Source organism: Zootoca vivipara, chromosome 13 (genome assembly GCF_965207765.1).
Source record: "Zootoca vivipara chromosome 13, rZooViv2.hap1.1, whole genome shotgun sequence".
Classification (NCBI taxonomy): domain Eukaryota; kingdom Metazoa; phylum Chordata; class Lepidosauria; order Squamata; family Lacertidae; genus Zootoca; species Zootoca vivipara.
The window spans coordinates 47890358-47916153 of record NC_142596.1 but is presented as its reverse complement, the minus strand read 5'-3'; the positions used below and the strand labels follow the sequence as shown (position 1 = coordinate 47916153).

At 47.5% G+C, this 25796-nt stretch overlaps 1 protein-coding gene across 2 annotated transcripts in view; it reads right to left on the bottom strand.

The window, feature by feature from the left end:
- SREBF1 (sterol regulatory element binding transcription factor 1) overlaps positions 1 to 25796 on the bottom strand; it is a 46040-nt gene that overhangs the window by 10909 nt on the left and 9335 nt on the right. Inside the window, exons 1-13 of one of the 2 annotated variants that reach the window (XM_060282439.2) lie at positions 19144 to 19319; positions 15150 to 15533; positions 13806 to 13972; positions 13594 to 13722; positions 11179 to 11394; positions 10455 to 10569; positions 9671 to 9867; positions 8667 to 8871; positions 7943 to 8127; positions 6494 to 6755; positions 5267 to 5433; positions 2449 to 2617; positions 1263 to 1371 (exon numbers count right to left, since the gene is read on the bottom strand). In XM_060282439.2, the coding sequence (XP_060138422.2) occupies positions 1263 to 1371; positions 2449 to 2617; positions 5267 to 5433; positions 6494 to 6755; positions 7943 to 8127; positions 8667 to 8871; positions 9671 to 9867; positions 10455 to 10569; positions 11179 to 11394; positions 13594 to 13722; positions 13806 to 13972; positions 15150 to 15533; positions 19144 to 19162 (2324 nt within the window). In that variant the 5' untranslated portion in view covers positions 19163 to 19319. Of the gene's footprint in view, positions 1 to 1262; positions 1372 to 2448; positions 2618 to 5266; positions 5434 to 6493; positions 6756 to 7942; positions 8128 to 8666; positions 8872 to 9670; positions 9868 to 10454; positions 10570 to 11178; positions 11395 to 13593; positions 13723 to 13805; positions 13973 to 15149; positions 15534 to 19143; positions 19320 to 25796 lie in introns of those variants that run through there. The other variant, XM_035130971.3, reaches the window with a different exon arrangement.

Here is a 25796-nt window from a genome sequence, read left to right as displayed (position 1 = left end):
AGTTTGGACCTTACACCAGACCAGTTTCTCCCATTTCCTCCAGAAACCCATTCACACAAGTCCTGATTGCATGAATGGTGTGTCCAGTAGAATTTGGCCCTAAATATTCCTTTAGAGTCTGGGGCCTGTGTAATTTAGGAGGCGGGTGGGATTTTCCCCTGCACATTTTGTCTGCAAGAAGCTTTTGCATCACAATGCAGCACTGTTCCAGGAGCAGAAGAAAATTAAGTTCCCCTTGACATTTTTTGCAAATGCCAATTTGTCTTGAAATTAGCTGAAAGCACCCCAAACACACCACCCAGTTCTGGGGTTTCCCCATCGACAACAAACCCTTCCAACCCTTGAGTTGCAAAATTGAACTCACCAGATATTCTCCATCCATGTCTCTTCCACCCACACATCTGCAAGCACCCACAGCCCCCTTTTCCAAGTGGGGGGGGGGAAATAACCCAAGGTCACCTTGGGAAACCAGCTGCAAATGGCAGAAAGCAGGCAGGATCCCACTTGACCTCTGCTTAGTGCAGGCATGTCAAACCTGCGGCCCTCCAGATGTTTTGGACTACAATTCCCATCTTCCCCAACCACTGGTCCTGCTAGCTAGGGATCATGGGAGTTGTAGGCCAAAACATCTGGAGGGCCGTAGGTTTGACATGCCTGGCTTAGTGGAAGATAAGGCTCTCTACAAGCCACAAGAACTATGTTCTCCCTCCCCTGTTGGAGGCAGTATGCTGGGAATCGCAGCTGGGAAGAGTACTGTCGCAGACCTTGCCTATCGTTTCTCGGTGGGGATTATAAAACCTGTCAGCATGCCCTACGACCCAGTGGGAAATTATGGGCGCAGCTGCCCTTAGGAAAGGGCTGTGGCTCAGGGCAGAAAAGGTTCTCGCTTCAATGTCTGGCATCTCCGAGACTGGGCTGGGAAAAGACTGAAACCCTTCAAAGCTGCTGCCAGTCGGTGCGGGCAAATACTGGGTGGTCTGGTGGTCCGATTCAGAATAAGGCAGCTCCCTGCGTTCCAAGGGGATAGGAAGAGATAATCTGGGAGCAAGTGAGGTGGGTGGGAATCCCCTCTCCAGGACAGTTTGAAGGGAGATTGGGCCAAATCTGCAACAAGGATAATCAGTACAAACACACAGAGACACCATTTAAATGTTCTCACTCGGCATCTATAAATTTGGGGGATACCAGAACTGGTTGGAGCCAAGGCGGGAGAGCACAACATGTATAGGGGCTTCAAGGCCCGAAATCCGGTCCTCTCTTACCCCTCGTCGTGGCTGGCAGGCGCCTCGCTCTCCAGCCTAGAGACACAGGAAAGGGCTTTCTCCAGCAAATGCTCGCGGAAAAGCTGGGTCACTTGAGCCAGGGGGTCCGCTGCGAAGGGGAGAGAGGGGGAAAGAACATCCTTTTCTGATGGGGTCGACAGCCTTCACCTGCCTCAGCTGCAACAAAACATGTCTCTTCCCTGTATCAATCTCTACAGCCGCAGCAGGCGCTGTGACTCTCCTACAGCTTGACTTCATTCACAAGGGTGAACTCCTCCATCGTCTCCCAAGGCAGAGGGATGCCAGCCAAACACCTGACAGCACACTACAAAATACCCTCTTGGGGTAACGAATGGGGGAAATGAATAGATTGAAGGACAACCCTTTCCCATGAAGCCCTTGGCCAACATGGCACCCTCTGGAAGTTGTTGGACTACAACTCCCATCAGGGTCAGGCAGCACAGCCAATGGTTAGGGCTGACAGGAGTTGGGGAGTCCATCTGGAAGGAACTGGAGACAGGTTGTGAAGCACGCGGATTACTATCGATCAGAACTACAATTCTGGCTAAACAATCAATCCGTCTTCCTTATAGGGAACTCTAGGAGTTGTAGCTCTGCAAGAGGAATAGGGGCCTCCTAACAACTCTCAGCACCCTTAAGAAACTACAGCTCCCAGGATTCTTTGGGGGAAGCTTGGCTGATTAAATGGCACTGCTTCAAATTTATACTGCAGATGGGTCATTGGGCATAGCTGAGATTTCTGCATTGCTGGGGGTTCGACTAGATGGCAAAAATCATAGAATCATAGAATCGTAGAGTTGGAAGAGACCACAAGGGCCATCCAATCCAACCCCCTGCCGAGCAGGAAACACTATCAAAGCATTCTTGACATATGCCTGTCAAGCCTCTACTTAAAGACCTCCAAAGAAGGAGACTCCACCACACTCCTTGGCAGCAAAATAGAAGCCCTTGGAGTCTTTTCCAACTCTATGACTCCATGATTCCTGTCTTTCATGGGCTGCTGCCCATTTGATCCTCACAACAACCTTGTTGTGAGGAAGGTTAGGCTGAGAGAAAGTCACCTGTGAGCTTCTCAGCAAAGCAGGGATTTGAACCCAGGTTCCCCCGCTGCTCCCCAAGTCCAGGGCCCCACCCTCTCGCATCACACCAGCCGACTTCTCAATACCTGGATTACTGGTGGAGCTGTAGATGCTCTCCCGGGGGCAGCTCTTCACGGCCCAGTCTCCGTCCACGAAGAAACGGTGACCCACAGGATGGCACAGCCACTGGAGCGCAGGCGGGACAGTCCCACTGTGGGACAGCAGCACCTGCCGGGCGCTGCTGAGGAAGAAGCGCTGCGCCACGAAAGGGAAAGGAAAGCCAATCAGGGAAGCCCTGGGGGTGACAATGTCAGGATGTTCTACTCGCAAGTAGAACCTTGGCAGAGACACATGCCCGACTGGCATGTTCCTTCCCTCCTGGTCGATCGTTTGGGAGCGACTGGTGCCAGAAGACACTAGCACACTTTAGGGATCCGCAGAGGTTTGCGCAGTTGCTAAGAGGGCTCAGACAAAAGTAAATACTGGGAAATGGAACCCAGAAACTGACAGCTCCTTCTCCAAGGATGGGGGCCAATGTAGGAAGATACCAGGGGTAGGGGCCAACACTCCCCAGGGTCAACAGAGGGCTCAGACAGAAGTGCATGCTGGGAAATAAAACCCAGAACCTAACAGTTCCTTCTCCAAGGGTGGGGGCCAAGGTATGGAGATACATGGGGGAGGGGCCAACACTCCCCAGGGACAACAGAGGAAAGGGTATCCTACTGAAACACAGGGATGAGCCGGGGCGGAGGGAGGAGGGGCAGGATACGCCATGGATTGGGACAGGGTGGGGTGGGAATCACAGGAAAGAACCACAGCAACGCGTGGCCGGGTCAGCTAGTTTACATATAAACACACACGGAGCACTGTAACATGGCTCCCTCTCTCCAGGGCAGGCACTAAGGCAAGCCCAGGTGGCGCAGGGCGCCAGGGGGTGCTGCTTGCTGCGCCCGCCCACCGCGGTCAGAAAGGGGGCGGGGGGCAGAGCGATCATCGCACCATGGCGCCCGGGCGCCCGATATGCTTAAGGCGGCCCTGCCTCTCTCTAGCGTCAGACAGCAAAAAAAAAAGAACAACAGTCCCACTTAGGAACATGGTAAGACACAACATCCTGTCACTTCCCACTCTGTGGAAGTCATGTGATAAGACGACAAACCCATGACTGACTGCACACGGGGAATGAATCTCCCAACAGACCCTGTACACAGGGGTGCCCAAAGTTTTTTCAAAGAGGGCCAGATTTGATGAAGTGAACATGCGTGGGGGCCGACCGAAGTTGTTGAGCTTTTCTTAGGATTGAAGTTATTGAACTTTTTTTTTTTTACAATTTTACCCCAAAGTTGTTGAGCTTATTTTAGGATTGAAGTTGCTGGGCTTTTTTAAAGGATTTAACCACAGGACATATACTGCCACGGGGGCCGGATTAAATCGACCGACGGGCTGGATTAGGCCCCCGAAGCGAACTTTGGACATGCCTGCCGTAGGACAACACCAGCATTCTTTGCTTACCACTTGCAAGGTGGCCAATGGCTACTTGCAAGCCTTATTTTTTTAAAAAATTAAAATATTCCCCCATAAAATTTATATGCCACCTGACCGTTAAAAAAAAAAAACACCCTCAAAGTGGTTTGCGAAAAGAACCAAACAATAACGTATTTTGAATACAGGGGTACCTCGGGTTAAGAACTTAATTCGTTCTGGAGGTCCGTTCTTACCCTGAGGTACCACTTTAGCTAATGGGGCCTCCCGCTGCTACTGCGCGATTTCTGTTCTCATCCTGAAGCAAAGTTCTTAACCCGAGGTACTATTTCTGGGTTAGTGGAGTCTGTAACCTGAAGCGTCTGTAACCTGAAGTGTCTGTAACCCGAGGTACCAGTGGATTTGCTGTACGCTGCTTTGGGCACAGCTGGTTGTGGAAAAGTTGCATCCAAGTAAATTCGATCAATCAATATTTTGAGGCCCTTCTTCATGGGCCTCCTCTATGAGAAGTCGGGATGGTGGCAACACAAGAGAACAGGCCTTTTCTGCAGCGGCTCCCCGTTTGTGGAATGCTCACCCTAGGGAGGTTCGCCTGGTGCCTTCATTATATATTTTTAGTAGCCAGGAGAAAACATTCCTCTTCAACCAAGCCTCTGGCTGATTAATATTCTACAGCCTTTTAAATGTGCCTGTTGTTTTGGTTTTAATTATTTGCTTGTGTTTTTATCTTGTATTTTATTCTGCGGACCACCCTGATATCTCGCGATGAAGGACTGTATATAAATTTAATATAATAATAATAATAATACAGTGGTGCCTCGCTTAACGAACGCCCTGCTTAACGAAATTTCCGCTTAACGAAAGGATTTTTCGAGCGGAGGTTGCCTCGCTAGACGAATGCGTTTTCGTCTAGCGAATCGCGGTTTCCCATAGGAATGCATTGAAATTCAATTAATGCGTTCCTATGGGCAAAAAACAATTCGGAAAAAATTCAATGCATTCCTATGGGACTCGCTAGACGAATTTTTTCGTTATAAGAAAAGACCCGTGGAACGAATTAAATTCGTCTAGCGAGGCACCACTGTAATAGGGCTTTTTCAGCTGGAACTTGCTTGAACTCAATTCTGGCACCTCTCAGGTTAGTGCCATTACCATTCAAAGAGAATGCGGTAAGTTTTTTATTTTCTAGAAAAATAGCAATTATTATTATTATTATTATTATTATTATTATTATTATTTGGCCCTACAGGTGCTGCTGGACTACAGTTCCCCTCACCCTCAGAAAGCATGGTGAATGGGCAGCCATGACGGGAGCTGTGGTTCGGCGACATCTGGAGAGCCCAAAGTTCCCTACACACGATGGTGAGCTTAGCCCAAATGGTAGAGCTGAGGTAATATCCTGCACCCCACATCGCACGGCCTTACCGCCAGGAAGTGACAACAGCGATGGAGGCTGGTCTTCACACGCAGCGCCGCTGCCACGTAGACCTCGGCCAGCGTCGCCACAGAGATGGTGTTGCCTGCACACTCGGCCAGGTTCACAGCACTCAGCGCCATGTTGATTGCCGAGAGGTGACCGGCCACGTGCTTCCCTGTGGGAAGAGGAGATGGCGAAACCCTTAGTCAAAGATGTCATGCTTTTATTTATTTTTAATTTTTTAATTTTTTTTATTCATTTTCAGACAAATAACAATCCAACAAAACTACACAATGCACATAAAAGAAAAAGAAAAAACCAAAACTAAAACATAAAAAGATTATTATTTCTCTTTCCTTTAACAATGTTAAATAACTTCCCTCAATCTCTTCCTCCTGAGTTTCACTTTATATCATCTTTGGCAGTTTAATTTCTGATCTTATCTTCCACCATACAATAATATTTACCATTAAACTAATACCTTCCTTTAATAAACAAAAAAATCTCCATTCTAAACTAAAATCTAAATTAATACTGATAGCCAATAACTCCTCCTCTAGGAATTCCTTATTTCTATATATTACAATACTTTTTAAAATAAACTTTAAATTTCTTCCAATCTTCCTCCACTGTTTGTTCTTTCTGGTCGCGAAGTCTCCCCGTCAGTTCAGCAAGTTCCATATAGTCCAGCATCTTCATTTGCTATTCAGCTATTGCAGCTTCCAATTCTTGGCAAGTAGTATTCTGGCAGCCATTGTGGCATACATAAAAAAATGTTCTTTTGGGGGAATCCCCCCCCCCCACTATTCCAAGTAAAAAGGCTTCTGGTTTTTTGACAAATGTGTTTTTCAACACCTTTTTAAATTAATTATACAGTGGTGCCTTGCTAGACGAATTTAATTCGTGCTACGGGTCTTTTCTCATAACGAAAAATTCGTCTGGCGAATCCCATAGGAATGCATTGAATTTTTTTTGAAAATTTTTTTTGCCCATAGGAACGCATTAATTGAATTTCAATGCATTCCTATGGGAAACCACGATTCGCTAGACGAATTTTTCGTAAAACGAATTCGTCTAGCGAGGCAACCTCCACTAGAAAAAACCTTTCGTTAAGCGGAAATTTCGTTAAGCAGGGCATTCGTTAAGCGAGGCACCACTGTATATCAAAGATGTCATGGTTTTAAACCAAGGAGGCGTGGACTCAAAAAGGTTGAAGACCTCTGCTTGAAGCCTACCTGTCATGTGCAGTTGATGCAGTTTGTGGTACACTAGGGCCGCGTCGCAGGCGCTTTTCTGCATGTCAGCCTTGAGCTCCCGGTCGCGGAAGAAGCCGCCAGCCCTTCCCGCCAGCCAACGCCCCACCCAGAGCCGCTGAAGGATGTGGCGGATCAAGTTCCATAAAAGGCTGCAGGTCAGGTCCAGGTTGGAGGTCGGGAGTGGGCGGCCGAGGGCTTTCAGTGCCGTCCATAAGTTCTGGGAGGCCTGAGCAAAATCTCCCTGAAAAAGAAATGAGGGAGAGAATGGACAAGCCTTATAAAGGATGGAGCACAAAGAGGCTACGAGGGCATGGGGGAGCAGCTGCTTTGCATCTAGAAGGCCCCAGGGTGAGCAACTCGGCGTGCTGCCTGAGACAGGGTCTTCTTAGCAGTGGCTCCCAGTTTATGGAATGCCCTTCCCTGGTGAGGTGCGCCTGTCTCTCTTATCAACAACTTTGGACCAATTCACCTCTGAAACGGACTGATCTTCGCATGAACCTGCCTTGCCTCTGAACTTGGGACTGCTTCTATACTGTGCTAAGTATAGAAGCAGATGTGTCACGTAGGATTAGTTTTGAGGATCTGAACAAGGACTTTGCAATTAGAAAAAGTAGGCGATAAATAAAGTGGAAGTATACAAAAATAAACATTATTTTCCATCTTACTGCAGGTTTCATTTCACGACGAAAAATACAATGTTATTTTACTGTTTATTAGAGTTTATATTTTGAATTAGATAAAATATTTTGGTGCCCCCATATATTTAAGTGCTTAGGTCTTAATCCAGCCCTGAGCCTAGCCCAGACACAAAACACAGAGTGCCCCTTTGGTCTGGTCAGCCGTAGCTACAACCCATCATGGTAGCAACAAGGTTGTCGCAACCCGCCTGGTATAGCCTCGTGACCCACCCCTTCAAGACCTATGACCTAAAGCAGGGTTTCCTGAACTTGGGCTCCAGCTGTTTTTGGACTACAACCCCCATCATCCTTAGCAAGCAGGGCCAGTGGTCTGGGATGATGGGAATCATAGTCCAACCACAGCAGGAGACCCATGTTTGGGAGACCTATGCCCTAAGGCAGTCACCCCCAAACTTCGGCCCTCCAGATGTTTTGGACTACAATTCTCATCATCCCTGACCCCTGGTCCTCTTAGCTAGGGATCATGGGAGTTGTAGACCAAAACATCTGGAGGGCCGCAGTTTGGGGATGCCTGACCTAAGGAAACTAAGCTGAACAAGGGTCAACAGCAAGTCTGGCCAACGCCCCAGATTACTTGAACATTTGTCCCCGGTACCACAACCCAACCACAACCAACACTGCTTTACAGAATGGGCCTCCCTTGGAAGTTCCATCATGGGACCTTTGATAAGACAATGCAGGAAGCTATAAACCAAGAAAATCGCTGAAAATCACAGATGCACACACTCACCCGTGCCAGGTCGAGATCCGCCTGCTTGCGGTGCCTCCAGAAAAGGATGGAAGCTTCTGAATGAGGGCGTGTGATGGGCTCGCCGTAAATGAACAGCCGGACAAAGGCTCCCAAAACAACCAGCATGTTGATCAGCCAGAAGACCAAGGTGGGGAGAAGCCACTGGGACCAGGCGATAGGGGTGTCTGTGGATGAAGATATGAGGCACTATGGTTTAACAATCCGTCTCTCTTCCTCACAAAAGAGAACTCTGGGAATTGTAGCTCAGTGAGGGAAATAGGGCCCCCCTAACAACTCTCAGCATCTTCAACAAACTACAGCTCCCAGAATTCCTTGAGCGGAGCCATGGCTGTTTGAAGTGGCACCGTACCGCTCTAAACGTTTCCTGTGAACGTGGCCTAACACACACACACTAACGTTTCTTTGATGAAAATAGAGTTGTCCCCTCCAACATTTATCCCATGGAAATAGAGACATCCCAAGGAAAAGTGGGACATTCTGGGATCAAATCAGAAACCGGGACGGTTTCCCTGGGGAAAAAAAAGGGGGCACTTGGGAGGGTCTCCACATCCAGGCATCAAACAGACAGGGCTGATTTGGAAGCCGAAATATGGCGCTGTAGGGGAAAGGAGGCTGCAGGCTGGATAGAGAAGCTTCACAAGACATGCCAGCCCCACAGGCCTGTGGGTCCTCACCCCTGGCCAAGACCCTGCCGCACACTCACCTGCGGCCTCGTTCCGGCTCTTAATGGTGCGCCCGGAGTGGCTGGAGCCATCGATATCCGAAGGGCTGGCCGAGTGAGACCCCGCCAAGAGGGAGGAGAGGGGGTTGAAGGAGAGGCAGAGGAAGACGAAGGCACACAGGGCCACGCGAGAGCGATCCAGCATCCCCAGGCTGCCTGGCGAGAGCGCCTGATGCTCTTGCTTCACCTGAAACAGCCACAGACAACAGCAGCTGAGTTTGGGGGCTGCGTGGAGGGAGGGCCAAGTTGACGCCTTCTCAGCCAGGTGGATTCCAGCTGCTTTAGAGCTAGGTATTTTTGGAGTGTATATGCTAAATATTTTGAAATTTTGATACACATGTAATTGTCAGATGGAGATTCTATCCCCTTAAGAGTCATAGAAGGAAGGAACCTTGTGGATCATGTAGTCCAACACATTGCAATGCAGGAATACGCACCTGTCCCATATTACAGGGATCCGATCCGCAACCAGTTCTTCATTTTGTTTGCTTTATGCAAAGAGGTGGTGAATGAAAGAGGGGCATGAACACAGAAGATGATGGAGGGGGTCCCCTCGGATTTCCAGGAACAGCGATAGTTCTTGTGCAAAGACCCTAACACAATATTTTGCAATCAAGGGACTCGGAAGAGGGAAAGGCTCTGGGACAGCTGCTACCAATCAGAGGAAGCAATATTGGCCTAGATCAGGCATCCCCAAACTTCGGCCCTCCAGATGTTTTGGACTACAATTCCCATCATCCCTGACCACTGCTCCTGTTAGCTAGGGACCATGGGAGTTGTAGGCCAAAACATCTGGAGGGCTGCAGTTTGGGGGTGCCTGGCCTAGATCAAGGGCACAAAGCTGATTCACGGAACTCATATCGGGAATCCTTGTTGGAGATGAACTTTTGGGTTTTTGCATAGTTCCACTGAGTTACGCCCCAGCCCCTGGTCTCTTCCCAGCCGTTCCCCCTTCCCCCGCCTCTTGCTCCCATTCGGGGTCGCACCTTGGCCTCCTCGTAGAAGGGGCTGTCTGGCTCAGAGTCGCTCCCACTGGTGCCACTGAGCGAGAGGGGGCTGCCGCTGCCACGCAACGGGGAGCCTGCGTCCGACGGGGGTGGCGTCAGGGTGTCCACCAGCTTGATCCCTTCCGTCGAGTCCTGGGCGTTGCCACCACATGTGGCTACCAGGTCCTTCAGGGACTCTGCAGAAGCAGAACAGGCGGCAAGAGCAAGAGAAGAATCCATGGTCACCACAGAGAGAGATGCGCTTCGCCCAAAAGCAAGTTCAGGTCGGGGGGGGGGCCCTTTTGACGGTTCCCTCACTGTAAGATGTGAGGTTACAGGGAACCAGGCAGAGGGCCTTCTTGGTAGTGGCACCCACCCTGTGGAACGCCCTCCCATCAGATGTCAAGGAAATAAACAACTATCTGACATTTAGAAGACATATGAGGGCAGCTGCTTGCATTTCTCCCCCAGGGCAAACATGCTACTGCTCCTCTCAACAGTTACAGAATTATGGAATTGCAGCGTTGGGTGGGAACCCCAAGGGTCATCTAGCCCAACCTTGCTGCAATGCAGAAATCACAGCAAAAAAATCCCTGGCAGATGGCCATCCAACCTCTGTTTAAAAACCACCAATGAATGAGAGACCACCACCTGCATCCTTGCATTGCTAGGACCCAGCATGTGAGGTGGGGGTCCCTCGCAAATTGTTCTCTCTCCTCCCTTCCCCAGTCCAAACTTTTGCAGTTTCCAATCTGCAAAAAGGGACAAAGGCTGCGAAACTCACTGTTGTTCTGGTTCGCCATTTTGAGGGCCATGTTCTCGGCCTTCAGCTTCTGGTTGGCCTGCTTCAGGAATCGGATGTGGTCGATTGCTTTGCGCAAAATGGCCGACTTGTTCAGCTGCCAACGGACAGAAAAGGTTGGCACAGTTAGAGGGTGAGTGGAGGGAAATGACAGGCTCGGAGGGGTTCCTTTTTGACCCATCCTCTAGAAAAGGTAGAGGCCAACAATACTAATATCGATATTTCTAAGATATTAAAACACCACCTTTCAAAGATATACAAAGAGGTTAAAAGCACTTCCTAAAAGCAGGCTTGTTTAACCATGCTTACCCAGCTGGGTACAATATTGACATGTGTTTTAATTTGTCTTCAGCTCATCGTCAATTTTTTATTTTAATGTTGTAAATAGCCGTTTCTTAACTTTTCATAACTTTTGTAACCCACTTGGAGATTTATTATTTTTCTTACAGTCAAGCAGTATAGGTTGTGAACCACCCTGTGATCTTAGGATGAAGGGCTGTATACAAATATTATTATTATTATTATTATTATTATTATTATTATTATTATTATTATTATTTTATGAAGAATTATTTTTAAGCACATTTGCCCAGACGGTGCCAAACCAAAGCCACAAATGCAGGTGTTCGGTGGGCTTCTCTAGAAAGCGACCTTCTCAACCGGGGGACAGGTGAGCACCCGAAAGAAGGGTCCCCCGAAGGCGTACCTTGGCTTCCGACCCCACCACCAGGTCCTTGAGCTCGGAGATCTTGTCATTGATGGAGGAGCGATACCGTTTCTCAATGGCGTTGTGGGCTGTGCGCTTCTCGCCCTTGCCGTGGCTTCCCAGTGGCTTCCCGGCCGTCAGGCGGTTGATGGGCAGCTTGTCTGTATCCATCATCAGAGGAACCGTTGCCAGGATGGTGCCCCCACTCATCAGTGTCTGCAAGGGGGGAGGAGGAGGGAGAAGGAGCAATCGCAGGGGGGGGGGTCACTTCCTTTCTTCGAATCAGGCAAAGCCACTCCTCCAATACAACACATTCTTCTTACTACTGTTTTAATAATAATAATAATAATAATTTATTTATTATTTATACCCCGCCCATCTGGCTGGGTTTTCCCAGCCACTCTGGGCAGCTTCCAGCAAAATATTAAAATACAATAATTCATCAAATATTTAAAAACTTCCCTAAACAGGTCTGCCTTCAGATGTTTTCTAAAAGTCAGAGAGTAGTTTATTTCCTTGACATCTGATGGGAGGGCGTTCCACAGGGTGGGTGCCACTACCAAGAAGGCCCTCTGCCTGGTTTCCTTTAACCTCACTTCTCGCAGTGAAGGAGCCGCCAGAAGGCCCTCGGAGCTGGACCTCAGTGTCCGGGCTGAACGATGGGGGTGGAGACGCTCCTTCAGGTATACTGGGCCAAGGCTTTAAAGGTCAGCACCAACACTTTGAATTGTGCCCGGAAAAATACTGGGAGCCAATGTAGGTCTTTCAGGACCGGTGTTATGTGGTCTTAGCAGCCACTCCCAGTCACCAGTCTAGCTGCCGCAACAGGTTTCAAAAATTTCAAAAGGATTTTAAAAGTATTTTTTAAAAAAACAAATAAATAAATAATATTTCCTTAAAACAAAAACAAATAGATACAGAAGGCTCAGGGCTTGCACGAGCAACTACACTGCAGAACTCTCTGCCTCTTGAGGTCAAACAGGGGCCTCCACTGTACACTTTTCAGCACCTGCTAACAACCTTTCTCGTCTAGACAAGCCTGCACAGATGCTTAAAAAGCCGAGGCAATTATAATCCGTTTCACTATTTTAACTTTTGTAATGTTTCAAAATACAGTTGTACCGGACAAGGGTTGGAGTGGGGTGAAAAATAAAATGAATCTTAGACAGGGGATGCTTTAAATGGTTAGAAAACGGATTGTTAAAAGAAGCTGGCCGAGGTTTGCAGGGAATTGCCAATCATGGGAAGGAGGGGGGTGTTTAAAAATGGCTAAAGGAAAAAAATTAATTAACAGTGAATTTATGAAATAAAAAATTGGGAATATTTTTTAGGGAAACTATAGGCTAAGGGGTTTAGTTTAGATATTTGATTGAATATGTTTCGAGGGAATTTCATAAAAGGTGAATATAATTGATTATGTAATAATATAGACTATGATATAAGAGTAATTTGTTAAATGAGAAAACTGCTGAAGTTGGGTTTAAAATGGACTCGGGGAGGGAGGGGTCGGGAAGTCAAAGTTATGAAAAGTAATATTAGATAAGATTTTAAAAAATGTTCTTTTTTCTTTTTGCTGTTTTTATTTATATATTTTCTCTCTTTCTTTTTTGTGTCCTTTTTAAAAAAATCTTTTTGCTTTAAGGATAATTGTCTATGTTATGATGATATGAAAAATGTTTAAATTGAAAACCTTTAATAAAAATTATTTTAAAAAACAAAATACAGTTGTACCTTGGATCCCTACGCCTTGGCTCCCGAACAAATCAGCTCCCGAACGATCGAAACTTGGAAGTGAGTGTTCCGGTCTTTGAACGATTTTTGGAAGCCAAACGTCTGGCAAGGCTTCTGCAGTTTCCGATTGGTAGCAGGAGCTTCCTGCAGCCAATCAGAAGCCGCGCTTTGGTTTCCGAACATTCAGGAAGTCGAACAGAGTTCCGGAACGGATTCTGTTCGTCTTCCAAGGTACGACTGTACGGTAAATCATAGAATCATAGAATTGTCTAGTTGGAAAGGACCCTGTGGTTCATTTAAGCCCAGGGCTTCCAAAACTTGGGTCCCCAGCTGCTTTTGGACTACAAGTCCCATCATCCTTAGCAAGCAGGGCCAGTGGTCTGGGATGATGGGAATCGTAGTCCAACCACAGCAGGAGACCCATGTTTGGGAGACCTATGACCTAAGGCAGGCATACCCAAACTTTGGCCCTCCAGATGTTTTGGACTACAATTCCCATCATCCCTGACCACTGGTCCTCTTAGCTAGGGATCATGGGAGTTGTAGACCAAAACATCTGGAGGGCCGCAGTTTGGGCAACTCTTGATTTTATGGTTTTATCTTTTTGTGTTGAGGTGGTGGTTGTTGTTTACCATCAAGTGGTGCACACATATTATGAGACGAAACAATTAATTAACTAATTACCGGCATCTGTAGTGATGTTGACTGGACGGCTGTCGTGGTCCCCAGAGAGGTGATGCCAGGGGTCTGGGCTCCCGAGACGGTTGTCAGAAGCAGAGAGTCGGCCTTGATGAAGTGAGGCTGCAGAAGGACCTGCGGGAAGAGGGGAAGGGTCAACGCGAAGCTTATGCTGACGAGAAGACCAACAGATCTGGGCCCCCGCAGCCCCTGCTCACCGGCACTTGCTGGATCTGGCGTTGGACGACTTGGGATCCACCGTGGGGAGTCAGAAGCTGTTGGGGAGCGATGTTCTGGAGTTGGGTTTGCATTGCCACTGGCGGGTTCTGCTGCGACGTGGCTTGGGGGTTTGGAGGGGGCTGAGAATGCCCTCCTGGCTGGGGAGCTGAGAGAGAAACGTATTTATTTCTAAAATCCATTCATATTCCATCCTCTTCTCCAAGCAGCTCAAGGTCCCCCCCCTTCCTTTAATCCCCACAACAACCCTGTGAGGTAGGTTAGGCCGCAGGCAAAGGACTGGCCCCCCAACATCACCCAGTGAGAGCTCCATGGCCCACTGGCGATTTGAACCCTGGTCTCCTAGCTCTAACCACTGCACCACAGTAGAGCAGCCCTGCTGAAGCCGAAACCCTCTGTTTCTCCCACCAGCCTGTGAAATACTTCCAGGAAGACTCCAAGGAGGGTGTGGCAGCAAAAGCCCCCCTCCTGCTGTTGCTCCCTGGCAAGTGGTACTCACAGGTAGACCACCACTGAACAGGGAGCTTTCGTGCAATTATCATGACCAGTGGCCATGAACAGAACGAGACAGAAAGCATTTGCACATTTGAAACCCCGAGCGCCCATTTTGGTTCCCAAAGTAGATTCTGATGCCCTCCGAGATCCCTTTCTATCCTCCAGATCAGATGAATGCTCTGTTTATCATTGGCAACTGCAACAAAATGGTGCAGTCTTGAGTGCTTCCAGCCACCCTGCTTCCCACCCAACCACTCACGATTCTCTTGTCTGTCCTCCAACAAATGGTCAGTCTCTTTTGGCTGTTTTGCCTCCCCCTCCAAATAATTCTAATTCTGAAATCTTTAGGCCACAGTTTCCTAATCCCTAATTTATATATGGGGCCGATTACAAGCACTTGTAGACGGTCATCCACTGACTTCTACGGAGCTCTGCAGCATCAAATCACTTCTAGGGCAGCCAACTTTTCAACAGGCCCCTGTAGCTGTGCCTTTAACAGCTGCCTGGCGGGTCAATACGAGCAGGGAAAGACACATGTCTCCTCGGTGTAAAAAACTTTGCCTGTTAGTTCCTGCAGGTGTGGCAGCTGGTAAGGGCACAGGAGCACACCCGGCTGCTGCTTTTTGGCAAGTTGGCAAGCCCAGCCCCCTCTTATTGTATTATTATTATTAGCATTTATCAATCTGCCCAGCTCTATGCACAACTAAAATCAAGAAATCCTACCCCCAAAGGGCACACACTCCAAAACAACAAATAGAAACAATACGCTAAAACAAAATCAATAATTTAATTTTTGAAATCAATTAAGCCTGGGGGGGGGCCCTCCTCACCGGAAACACTGCTCTGATTCAGGAATCCCACCATAGGTTGCGCTGAGAATTGGGTCTGGGGTGCCGGGACGAAACTCTGAGCCACCATCCTGGCCGGCGGAGGCCGAGATGCCGGCTGGGTGGCCGTTGACGGGACAGGCTCCTCCTTGATGTCCATTGGAGTGGGCTCTGTGTTCGAGTTTGCTGCCATCACTGGTTGGAAGCTTGGTGGGGGTGGAGCTGGGACCTGGAACAAGCTGGAGGAAGTTGAGTTAGCAGCTTCCAGGTAGCCGCTGAACAAACTGGGCCCATGTGGATTGGGCTCCGGGGTGACATTGGTGCCGAACGATGCCTCAAACAGCCCAGGGAAGTCTCCATCTTCAGTGTTGATCAGCTGAAGCATGTCTGCAAAACATACAGAAGGAAGGTAGCCTTGAGACGGGGTTTGCTTTGTACAAAGGAGCGTGGGGTCTGTGCGAATTCCCTTACGAACGGGCGAAATGGGGACACAGGCCAGACTAGGGCTGCAACTGCACTGTACACTTTTATAGCACAGTGATAAAGGTAAAGGTAAAGGGGCCCCTGACCATCAGGTCCAGTCGTGTCCGACTCTGGGGTTGCAGAGCTCATCTCGCTCTATAGGCTGAGAGAGCCGGCGTTTGTCCGCAGACAGCTTCCGGGTCATGTGGCCAACATGACTAAGCCGTTTCTGGCAAATCAGAGCAGCGCACAGAAATGCCGTTTACCTTTCCACCAGAGCAGTCCCTATTTATCTACTTGCACTTTGATGTGCTTTCGAACTGCTAGGTGGGCAGGAGCTGGGACCGAACAACAGGAGCTCACCCCGTTGCAGGGATTCGAACCGCCGACCTTCTGATCAACAAGCCCTAGACTCTGTGGTTTAACCCACAGCGCCACCTGGGTCCCGCAGCACAGTGATACCCCTCCATTAAAAAAAATAAATTACTGATACTTTCCCGCATAAAGGTAAAGGGACCCCTGACCATTAGGTCCAGTTGTGACCGACTCTGGGGTTGCGGCACTCAGCTCGCATTATTGGCCGAGGGAGCCGGCGTACAGCTTCCAGGTCATGTGGCCAGCATGACAAAGCCGCTTCTGGCAAACCAGAGCAGCACACGGAAACGCTGCTTACCTTCCCGCTGGAGTGGTACCTATTTATCTACTTGCACTTTGACATGCTTTCGAACTGCTAGGTTGGCAGGAGCTGGGACCGAGCAATGGGAGCTCACCCCGTCACGGGGATTCGAACCGCCGACCTTCTGATCGGCAAGCCCTAGGCTCTGTGGTTTAACCCACAGCGCCACCCACATCCCACATACTTTTCCACATACAGTACAATGAAAAACAAACTAAGCTAAATAAAGATGAAATGGAAAAGAAGAAACAAAAGAAAACAAATTGAGAAAGAGGAAAGAGAGGGAGAGAAAATCACAAAGAACTCTATCAGAGGTAGGTCTTAACCCTTGTCTCACACAAAAGGGGGTGGACCCTCCCAGCTCCCACCAGTATGATACCAGTTCAAACAGAATTCAGAAAGCTCCTTGGCTATGTGACAGGTACTCTTTATATTCGGACAATAGAGAACTTTGCCACCTTTTTCTAGGATGCCCGCCTCCTGGGCTGTTACCCAGTTTCACAACCCAAGTTCAGCAGATCACATGGCAAACGGATGCCTGTCTGGGCTGAAGCTCACTGTGTGAGCCAAGGCTTGGCAGGATCATCCCCAAGACACAGCATTGTGGGCCGATCAGGAGTGCCTGGATCCGTTCTCTCAACCATCACAGCTATGGAGTAGGAACTCCTGTCGCCAACTACCATCTGTGCCAACATCCAGCAATGCAGCCGCAGCACAATTCTGCCAGCCTTTGGTCACATCACCAACTACTCCACATTCAAGATCAGTATCCTGCACCAATAATAGCTCTTTGCATCTCCCATGCCCAGCAGCACAGGGGCTGGAGGTTTGTGATAAGGCAGCCCTGTTTAAGCCAAGCAGGTCTGGGTCAAGCCAGAACCGGGATTGCAGACTACGTGAAAAGGACTATATTTGGAATGTCAGGTGCGGGGGGGGGGGGAGACTTTTGGCATTGCAGTAAGGTACCCATTGGAGCAGAACAGAACAGGTGGCTGCTGGATTAGGCCAATGGTGCAACTAGTTCCAGAATCCTGACCTCATGCATGCAGGATTCAGCCACAAGAGTCCTCTCCCCCCCCCACCTGAGGTTTCCAGCAACTGCTATTCAGAAGATTATGGCAGAGCATAACCATTATGGCTAGTAGCCATCAAAAACCTTATTCTCCCCCGTGAATTTTGTCTAATCCTCTTTGCAAGCCATCCAAGCTGGTGGCCTTCACTGCCTCCTGTGGCAGGGAGTTCCACAGTTTAACTATGCACTGTGTGGAAAGAAAGAAAAATAATGCCATGTATAATTTCACCAACTATCACATTACTTCTTAGGCATCTTTTATCTGAACTAAAAAGCCCCAAATGCTGCATTTTTTTCCTTCATAGGGGAGTCGCTCCACTCCCTGACCATCTTGCTTGCGCTTTTCTGAACCTTTTCCAGCTCCGCAATATCCCATTTGAGGTGAGGCGATCAGAAATCCACACAATATTCCAAATGCTGTCATGTCATAGATTTGTACAATATTGGTGGTTTTGTTTTAAACTCATTTCCTAATGATCCCTACCATGGAATTTGCCTTTTTCACACCTGCTGCTGCTGCTGCACACTGGGTCAACATCTTTATTGAGCAACCCATCAGAGTTGACAAATAGCCTGGCCTGGTATAATGCGGCTTTTTATGCCACACACAACACCTTGATGAAAGTAACTCACAACACAAGACAGCCCTCAGGAAACTGTGCTTGTTTCAATCTGTCTTCAATGCACTGCCCTTGAAATTTAATTTCAGGAACTTCAGCAAACCTCTCAAAAGGAGCCCATGCTTTTTCTTGACCGATATGTTGAATGCATTGCATATCGAGTAATTCCCTTGGGACCAGGAGCTTTTCTCATTGCTCAGCGGCTGTGCTTTGCAAAAAAACAACAACCTGATCGTACCTTGCTAAAACGGAAAATCCACAGTGAGGTGTTGCTTAACCAAGCTTCAGTTAAGCGGGTAAAATTGGGTTTAGGCAAGGAAAAGCTGCAGAACAACAAGGAAAGCTCTCAGACCCAGGGGAATTGACTGGAACAGGATTGAAACGCGGATCAAGTGAAAGTGTGGATGGACACAAAGTCAGCTCAGCGCTGCTCCAAAATAAAAATCCAGGAAGGTTCTGCAAAGATGCAGGATGGGAATCAAGCATTCTGCAGATCTGAGCATCCTAAGGCTGAAGAATTATGTGCAACAGAATAGTCCATTTTGCAAGGCTCGGTTATCCAAATCTACCTAGTACTAAACTAAGGCACATGCTCCACATAAGTGCTATCAGAGAGTGACAGCACACAGAGAGCCCCATCCCATCTTCAGATTAAAGGGTTGGTCCCGCTCTCCACCCTTCTGAAAAGCAGAAGCAAGTTTGATTTCTTATTTATTTCATAAAATTGATGCAATGCTGGAAAACCTAAAAGCAGTTTGCTAAATGATGGAAACAAGAAAACCAAGGGAAAACCACAACTTTAAAACCTACGAAGAGGTAAAATGCTAAAGCAGATTAAAATCTAGCAAAAAGCCTGCAGTTGTTGGTTTTTTTTTAAGATCTTATAGCCCAGCCTGCAAACAATTGCAGGAAAACAATTGTTTCCTTAAAACATTTTTTAAAAAATGTGTTTTCATTCACTCTCAGGGGTTAAACGGGGAGGGAAGTTTCCAAAAATGCTGACAACTTTGGAGGGCGAAATGGTTTCAAACGCCTTCGCCTCCCTTGGCATCTTTACGCCTTCGCCTCCCTTGGCATCTTTACCCTCACCCAAATCTGGAAAGTTCCTAATTCAGATGGAAACTCCTTGGCCTGCCCCCTCCGTACACCTGGAAAGGAAAGTTGTACCTTCTAAAGTGCAATCCATCCTTCCTGGCTGGTCCCAAGGCAGCCCTCCCCTGACCCCCTTCCACACCTTGGGGGGAAACGTGCAGACAATGCCCTGGTCTGGCAGCCTCGCTGTGCAAAAAGTACAACTCTGGGAACTGCTAGCTCTTTTTTTTTAAACCCAGCTCTCTCTTCCCTCCTCCTCCCTCCTCTTTTTCTCGCCAGCCTCTTCCCCGCCCCTCCTCCTCCTCCTCCCCTTCCCTCCTCCCCCCCCTCCCTGGCTTGGAATGAGAGGGTGGAATTGTGAATCACGGATTTAGCATGAGGTGATCCTGCTTGGCCAATCAGGGCCGGCCCGGCTGCCAACCACCCTGGCGCTGGGTCTTTCAGCCCTGCTGCAGACTCCAAGGTGAATGGCACCCGGGGTTACTGCCGGGCATGGCAGATTAACACTTTCCCTGCCGGCCGGAGGGGGTTACTCTAGGTCAGCTGCACAGCCTTAACCCTCCTGGAGCCGGACCCTTTTTTCAAGAGGAATCTAAGAGTTGGAAGGAACACACCCCCCCCCAAAAAAGGGTCATCTATCATAGTCCAACCCTCTGCAATGCAACAACAATGCAACAGGAACAACCCAGACATTATAATTAAAGAGGCAGACAAGGGTGGAGCTGTCGTCATCATGAACAAAACTGATTACATCCAAGAGGCCCACAGACAACTTTCCAATACTGCCTTTTACATGAAATTGGACTCAGACCCCACACAAGCATACAAAAAAGAACTGAACAAGATTATTAAGGAGCTACCCCTACACATCCAAGAACAGATCCTCACAAACACACCAGCGGAACCTCGGCCAGGAACTTTCTATCTTCTACCCAAAATACACAAACCAGGAAACCCAGGACGCCCCATCATCTCAGGTATTGGCACCATTACAGTGGGTGTTTCCGGCTATATGGACTCTGTTCTGAAACCATATGCTATCAGTGCTCCCAGCTACGTACGTGACACCACAGATTTTCTGAGGAAAATACAATATTTGAACAATCTTCCTAACAATACTATACTAGCCACTATGGATGTGGAATCTCTATATACCAACATCCCACACAATGATGGTTTACAAGCCATAAGGAACACCATTTCAGATAAAACCACAGCGGACTTTGCTACCAAACTCTGCCACTTTGTCCTTACCCACAACCACTTCAAATTTGGTGATGACCTGTTCCTCCAGATCAGCGGCACAGCCATGGGCACCCGCATGGCCCCACAGTATGCCAACATCTTCATGGCAGATTTAGAACAACGTTTCCTTAACTCCTACCCACTCAAACCTCTCCTGTACCTGCGATACATTGACGATATTTTTATTATCTGGACACATGGACAACAGACCCTGGAAACCTTCCACCAGACATTCAATGACTTTCACCCCACCATCAACCTAACAATGAACCAATCTATGCAAGAAATACATTTTTTGGACACTACTATAAAAATACAGGATGGACGTATAGACACCACCTTATACAGAAAACCAACTGACCGACAAACATATCTACATGCTTCTAGCTACCATCCCAAACATACCAAACAATCCATCGTATACAGCCAGGCCTTACGTTACAACCGCATCTGTTCCAACTCTACAGACAGAGAATCTCACCTAAGAGATCTACAGCAAACCTTTTTAGAACTAAAATATCCACCTGATGAAATTAAACAACAGATCAACAGAGCCAGACAGATACCTAGAGAGAACCTGCTGCAAGACAGACCCAAAAAAGAAAATAACAGAACACCACTAGTCATCACATACAGCTCCCAAGCTAAAACAGTACAACGCATCATCAGAGATCTACAGCCTCTCCTGGACAATGACCGCTCCCTTTCTCAAGCTCTGGGAGGAAGACCTTTCATTGCCTACAGACAGCCACCCAATCTTAAACAACTCCTCACCCACAATAATACAACCACCAGACTTAACATGGACACTGGTACCAGAGCCTGCAATAAACCCAGATGCCAACTTTGCTGCCACATACACCCAGACAACACCATTACTGGCCCCAACAACATCCAACATACCATCTCAGGACTATTTAATTGCTCATCCTCTAACATTGTGTATGCCATCAAATGCCAACAGTGCCCTTCAGCTCTCTATATTGGACAAACAGGCCAAACCCTACGCCAAAGGATAAATGGACATAAATCTGACATCAGGAACCAGAAGACAGAAAAACCAGTAGGAGAACACTTCAATCTCCCAGGACATTCTATACAAGATCTCAAAGTAGCTGTCTTACTACAAAAGAATTTCAGAAATAGACTGGAAAGAGAAGTTGCTGAATTGCAACTTATCACCAAGCTCAAAACCATGGAGGGACCTGGTTTGAACAGAGATATCGGGTTCTTATCTCATTATACATGATAAGCGATCTTCAGCCATCTCAACCCTTGCTTTTTCATGCAAAACCATTTGCAGTCGTTTGCGGTCATCAACAGCTATCAGTCAGTCAATCACCCATTTCCACCACCCTTCTGAGTGATCCCCCCTCCCCATCCCCACCCCTCCCCACCCCTTCTCTACATAAGTGCCTGGAAACTTCCATTTCACTGTATCTGAAGAAGTGTGCATGCACACGAAAGCTCATACCAAAATAAAAACTTAGTTGGTCTTTAAGGTGCTACTGAAGGAATTTTTTTATTTTCCTCTGCAATGCAGGAAACCTCTTTTCCCCAACGTGGAACTCGAACCCTTGACCCTGAGATTAAAAAGTCTCACGCTCAACCGACTGAGCTATGCGCGCAGACACACGCTCAGGCCACGTCCACGTCATATATTTCAAGTGTTGTCATAGCACTTGGAGCAGTCCTGACTTCCCCCAGAGAATCCTGGGAACTGTAGTTTGTTAAGGGTGCAGAGAGATGTTAGGACCCTATTCCCCTCATTTTTGCTTTTTGAATTATGGTGCTGGAGGAGACTCTTGAGAGTCCCATGGACTGCAAGAAGATCAAACCTATCCATTCTGAAGGAAATCAGCCCTGAGTGCTCACTGGAAGGGCAGATCCTGAAGCTGAGGCTCCATACTTTGGCCACCTCGTGAGATGAGAAGACTCCCTGGAAAAGACCCTAATGTTGGGAAAGATGGAGGGCACTAGGAAAAGGGGACGACAGAGGACGAGATGGTTGGACAGTGTTCTCAAAGCTGCTAACATGAGTCTGACCAAACTGTGGGAGGCAGTGGAAGACAGGAGTGCCTGGCGTGCTATGGTCCATGGGGTCACAAAGAGTCGGACACGACTAAACAACAACAACAACAAATTCCCCTCACAGAGCTACAGTTTGCAGAAGGGACAGCCCACCCATGAGGCAAGGGGAGGCAGCTGGATCCTCAGCGGCAACAGATCCCAATGTAGATCTTTATTCTGCCCCGCTCTCCCTTGTTCCTTATGTAGATCTTAACTCATCCCTTCTTTTCTGGCAAAAACACCATTTTGGGGTCTGCCCTGGGTGTCAAAATATATTGACCTGGCCTTGATTCCCTGAGTCATAAAATTATAAAGTTGGAAGGGACCCCGAGGGTCATTTAGTCCAACCCCGGCAATGCAGGAATCCTGCCCATAGCTCTGCCCCTGGGTGGGCTCGAACCACCAACCTTCTGCTTAACAGCAAGTCACACTGACCCATTGTGCTACCTTCAGATGGAGCTCTGGGAATTGTAGCTCTGGTAAAGGAATAAGGGGTCTCCTTAACAACTCCCAGCATCTTTAACGAACTACATTTCCCATTATTCTTTGGGGGAAGCCATGACTGCTTAAAGAGGCATAATAGTGCTTCAAATGTATGGTCCAGAAGGGACCTTTAATCCAGTTCCTGGCTTGCTCTTGTGCTTTTAACAGCTTTTAACAGTACAACAACAAAACTTTGTACAATGTCCTTCCTTCTGTCTTGCATAAGGTTGTGAAACGGCCACAAAGACACCCACTCTGGCTTATTCCTGTGTCCTCAGTGTCTTACGAAGAAAACCAGTGGAAGAAGCTTTCCTTCTCCCACGACTTTGAGCCAGCCTCTGCAGATTAAGCTACTGTTAAAGGCACAGGAGCTGGGGTGGTTTAAAAAAGCTGGCAACCCCAGCAAACCTCAAGCCACTTGAGCCATCGCTGCACCAAGTACTGCAATAAAAGAAGGAACCATGTTTACTGTTAGGGACCTAAAGGTTGCCAAACAAATGTTGCCTCCATGAGTCTCTGTCACAACACTGACTCTGCCATCATAGAATCATAGAACTGTAGAGCTGGGAGGGACGCCAGGGGTCATCTAGTCCAACCCCCTGCAACGCACGAATCTCAACTAAAGCATCCATCACTTAACTCTTGACAACAATTTTCATAGCCAAAATCCTGCAGTCATGATTGCCCTTGATCGTGTGTTGTATGAAGTAATACTTTCCTTGCTTTCCTCTGTGACCGATCAATTTCTGAACAGCCTCAAGTTCTAATACAGTACAATCATTCCACCTCTTCAAGGATGTTGCAAACACTGATCAATCCCACTAGCACCAGCATGTCATCTCTCTGCTCACCTGCCCCAAAGGATCAGCTTATCCAACATAGGCCGATTAGATCATTTCAATCTCCTAAAAGAGCCAAGAAATGTCTATTCTGCCTTTGGCGTTGCAGCGTCTGTACTTTGGAACTCCCTGATGATTGACACTGGGCAGGTGCCATAACTATTCTTTCTTTGCCTATATAGACACAAGGTTGGCTGTTGTTGTTTATTAAATTTGTATATCTGAAGGTCTCGGGGCAGTCCACAGCATAAAAATACAAAAAAAACCCACAAAAGATATAATAAAAACAAAAACAAAGCAAATCAACTCCCCATGTCGACAAAAAAAAGGACATTTAAAAGGACATTGAATATTAATCAGCCCAAGGCCTGGTTGAAGAGGAATGTTTTCGCTTGGTGTCTAAAGATGTACAATGAAGGCACCTGGGGTAAGCCTCCTTGGCTAGAGCATTCCACAAGTGGGGAGCCACCACAGAAAAGGCCCTGTTCTTAAGTTGCCACCTTTGGGGGATGCATACCAAGAAGGGCCTCAGAGAATGATCACAGGGTCCAGGGCACTTCAAATGGGGAGAGGCAGTCCTTGAGGTTACATGATTTATTGTGTTTCCTTGTTTTCATATGTTTTTAACCACTTGAAAATGTTTTGTTTTTAACTGTATTTTTTATTACAGATATGTTTGCCACCCTGGGATCCTTTGGGAGGAAAGATGGAAGATCAACATTTTCATTATAGGGAGAGTACTGCCAGAATCAAAGAGCTGGAATAGTCCTCCAAAATCATCTCATTCAACTCTCTCTGCTGGTACAGGAAATCCAGCTGGGCTACAGTTTAGGGTGGAGGTTTATTCATAGACGGGTTAAAACTGACCAATGAAAATTGAGGAAAGCAAGGTCCAGCGGCAAAAGGATCTGTATTTTACTAACGTATGGGAAGAAGTATCTGAAGAAGTATGCATGCACATGAAAGCTCATACCAATAACAAACTTACCGGTAGTTGGTCTCTAAGGTGCTACTGGAAGGATTTTTTTTTATTTTGTGTGGGAAGAAGAGAGTTTGAACAGACTGAAAGGCTGGGAATCCACTATTTATTTATTCATTCATTCATTCATTCATTCATTTACTTACTTACTTACAGTGGTGCCTCACTTAACGAATGCCCTGCTTAACGGAATTTCCACTTAACGAAAGGATTTTTCAAGCGGAGGTTGCCTCGCTAGACAAATTCGTTTTATGAAAAATTCGTCTAGTGAATCGCAGTTTCCCATAGGAATGCATTGAAATTCAATTAATGCGTTCCTATGGGCAAAAAAAAATTCAAAAAATTTCCAATGCATTCCTATGGGATTCGCTAGACGAATTTTTCGTTATAAGAAAAGACCCGTGGAACGAATTAAATTCGTCTAGCGAGGCACCACTGTACTTACTTACTTACTTACTTACTTGCTTGCTTACTTACTGTACTTATTTTGTTGCAATGGACCTCTTGTGTTGTTTAGGATGGGCAAAGGAGATGCGTAAAAGGAGGAGACTGGGGTGTGTGTGGAAAGGAACAAGAGGAATCATCTGTCTAAAGGGGATGCGGAAAATAAGAACGCAAACATGAACTTAGGCACAGACAGCAGCAGCAGCAGCAGCAGCACCCAAACACACCATCCTGCCAGAGGCAGCCTCTCCAGACACTCTCTGCCCTACTTCCAAAAATGGGACCTGCCCTTTGTCCCGTGTCAAAGTCCGCCCCCTGAAGAGCCGATGACTCCAGGTAACCTCCTGGGAACACAAAGGTGTGTTTGGCTTTTCCCAACAGCTGATTAGCAATACAAGCTTGCCAACAGGGACAACCTCCTCTGTTGTCAGGGATTGGTACTAGACGCACGTTCGACTACAACTCCCATAATTCCTGGGTATAGGCCAAGATAGCCTGGGGTTGACGGCAGCTGGAGCCCAACAGCATATCGCTACTCTTGCTGGGAGGTTGGAGTCTGGACAGATGAACAGTTCAACTTCGGATTGCAGGTGGACGGATTCCTTTTTAAACGATCCCTCTCATTAAATATAATAATAATAATGGAAAAACCTCACTGGGTGTAATAA